This window comes from Polistes canadensis, unplaced genomic scaffold (assembly GCF_001313835.1).
Source record: "Polistes canadensis isolate GaletaPanama2010 unplaced genomic scaffold, ASM131383v1 scaffold_165, whole genome shotgun sequence".
In the NCBI taxonomy this organism is placed as follows: Eukaryota; Metazoa; Arthropoda; class Insecta; order Hymenoptera; family Vespidae; genus Polistes; species Polistes canadensis.
Genome location: NW_014569712.1, coordinates 46,518 through 49,556, shown reverse-complemented (window position 1 = coordinate 49,556; position 3,039 = coordinate 46,518). Strand labels below are relative to the sequence as shown.

Here is a 3,039-nt window from a genome sequence, read left to right as displayed (position 1 = left end):
TTTTTTTTTTTTTATAGCAGCACGAATTATTATTATAGTTATTATTAAATAATACGCATATGTATAAAATAGATGTTAGTTGCTTTTAAGCCGAACACTCGAATGGATGTCCCAGAAATAATGAAAATTAATATCAAAATCAAAATTAATTATAAAACCCTTATCTCCTCGGCAAGGTGGATTTAATTAACACCGTGATATGGGGTTTTGTTTTGGACGATACAAAATTTGACCAAATTAAAAAGAAAAATGCAACATTACGTTATGGACAAATTCGAAATAAAACAAATCAACAAAAAAAGATATCAGAAAATTTTCCCCATTGGTATATTTCTTTCTTTTTTTTTTTTTCTTTCTTCCTTTCTTTCTTTCTTTTCTCCTCGTCCAATTTCTACGGGGCTTCCTTTCGTGGTATGCAAATAACGAATTGAAAAAAAACAAAACACCAAAAATAAAATAAGCAAGCGTACGAAATGCTAATAGAAAAAGTTTAGTGATTTAGAAACAAATTACGAGGAATATTTTCAACGTATGAACGTATTAAAGTATCGATTTCACAACGATGGTGATCTGGTTACGTGTATGGTGGTGTCTCGATTCGTTTCATTAATCGTTGAATATTTTAAAGAATTTCCATTGGAAAAATTCTTTTGTCAAAAATTCTTATCTCAAATTCTTTCCTCGATGATATCGATACTTTTCTCCCATATTAAATATTTCTCTTAATTATTGTTAATCGTTAAACAATTGGATTTTACGTATAGTTTGCAACGATTAGAATATCACGCGACGATAATCGTAATCAATCAACGTTTAAATTCGTTCATTAATTTTCTATAATGAACGATTAAAATACTTTTATTTAAACTAATATTTATTTACAATATTTTTTTTTATTCTTCTTATTTGAAATCGTCAACGTGATAATATATAAAAAAAAAACAAAATAATATATTTTTTGATTTAACTACGAAATAAAAGAAAAATTATTATTATTATTCTTTTTGAGTTTCAATGAATAACCAAAAAAATGTTGTTATATATACGAAACGGATATTAGATAGGAAAATGATATTTGATGGGGAAGATGATCTGACATATATATGGGTGTTTCGTTTCGTAGGTACGATATGACGACGAGGACGAGGACGAGGGTCCTCAACCGGATCCTGCACTCGAACAAGGTGCACCGATCCCGGTCCGGTTGCACAATGTATTTCCACCCGAGTTGGCCTCCACACCTCTCGAGGATATCGATACCTTCTATCAAAATCAAAGGGTAACGATCAATACTTTATCTTTCTTCCCCCTCCCCCCTCTTTTCTTTTCATTTTTTTTTATCTATTCAAAAATATTCAACTCTTCAAAATTACACTGTACGGTTCGTGCATTTTTTTCTTGATATGCAATATGCATCGTTTGATCTTAATTTGTTATTGTTTTTATTTGTGAATCATGCCACCATCAATACTTTATCTTTCTTCCCCCTCCCCCCTTTTCTTTTTATTTTTTTATTTTATCCATTCAAAAATATTCAACTGTTCAAAATTACACTGTACGGTTTGTGCATTTTATTTTTATTTTCTTTTTTTTCTTGATATAAAGTGCATCGTTTGATCTTAATTTGTTATTGTTTTTATTTTTGAATCATGCCACCATCAATACTTTATCTTTCTTCCCCCTGCCCCCTTTTTTCTTTTCATTTTTTATTTTATCCATTCAAAAATATTCAACTGTTCAAAATTATATTGTACGATTCGTGTGTTTTTTTCTTGAATATAATATGCATCGCGTTTGATTTTAATTTGTTGTTGTTATTGTTGTTATTATTTTTGAATGATGCCACCAGACCTTCGTCGTCGTCAGCAAGGGAAAGGATATATTTAGGTTCTCAGCTACCGACGCGATGTGGATTCTCGATCCATTCAACCCAATACGACGCGTGGCTATCTACATTCTGGTTCACCCACTCTTCTCCTTGTTCATCATCACTACGATATTGGTTAATTGCATACTCATGATCATGCCAACCACGCCTACCATCGAGTCCACCGAGTAAGTATTACCAACTTTTTTTCATTTCATTTCTTATCTTTTTTTTATTTCTTTTCAATCACCTTTTCTCACTTCTTTTTTTTTGTTATTTACTTAGGAACCTAATTTTCATCGATTTTTCTCTACTGTTAACATACTTCTTGTATTTTTAAATACTTTTTCTATTTCATATTTTTATTCGTCATTTATTTGATATTAACCCCCCACCCCTATCGTAATTTATTATTAAAATAGAAGCACGACCCCCACCCCCACGCTCCCAAACGTCGAAGGAAAAAATCGTACACGTCTCCTCCCCACCCCTCACCCCCACACCGAGATAGTAAATCTTACCTTCGAAGAAAATAATCATTTTTGTTTGGAAAAAAAGAAAAGAAAAGAAAAAGGATGTATAAAAATATTGTAGCACTTCTACAAAAAAGAAAAGACCCCATCTGCGTCGTCGATGGATTCCCCCATACGCACTCACCATAGCGATTAAGTATCTCAATTAAATGTCAAATTAGAATTTAGATCAAAACTCATTATTTTTCATATTACACAATATACTTTTTTCTTGAATCCTTGTTTTAATAATCCTATCAGACACGTTTCTTTAATCTGTGTGATTTGTCTACATTTATTATAATACGTTTTAATAGTTTCCAATCAATGGAACCTAACATTTCGAACACATTGTAGATTATATACTCTGGGATATAGGCTACGATCGATCAAAGATCAATTTATTCTTTTTATTTCTATTAATCTACCTCGTGTATGTGTGTGTGTATTTATTTTATGTTTTATTGCATACTTAAAATACGTATGCATATATATATATATATACGTTATACAGAGTCAGATTATAAAAATGTGTACGTAATTTTTTGTTCGTGCAATGAACAGCTGATATTATAGTTGAACTTTTATTTTGTTTTATAAATAAAAATCCTATATATAAATCATTTATTATATTATTTAAATCAATATGAAGAAAAAATA

At 30.3% G+C, this 3,039-nt stretch overlaps 1 protein-coding gene across 18 annotated transcripts in view; it reads left to right on the top strand.

Annotated features, from left to right (window-relative positions):
* LOC106789116 (sodium channel protein para) overlaps nucleotides 1-3,039 on the top strand; it is a 58,397-nt gene that overhangs the window by 19,027 nt on the left and 36,331 nt on the right. For all 18 annotated transcript variants that reach the window (XM_014753023.1, XM_014753018.1, XM_014753030.1 and 15 more), the window contains 2 exons: nucleotides 1,124-1,279; nucleotides 1,850-2,055. In XM_014753023.1, the coding sequence (XP_014608509.1) occupies nucleotides 1,124-1,279; nucleotides 1,850-2,055 (362 nt within the window). The remainder of the gene's footprint in view (nucleotides 1-1,123; nucleotides 1,280-1,849; nucleotides 2,056-3,039) is intronic.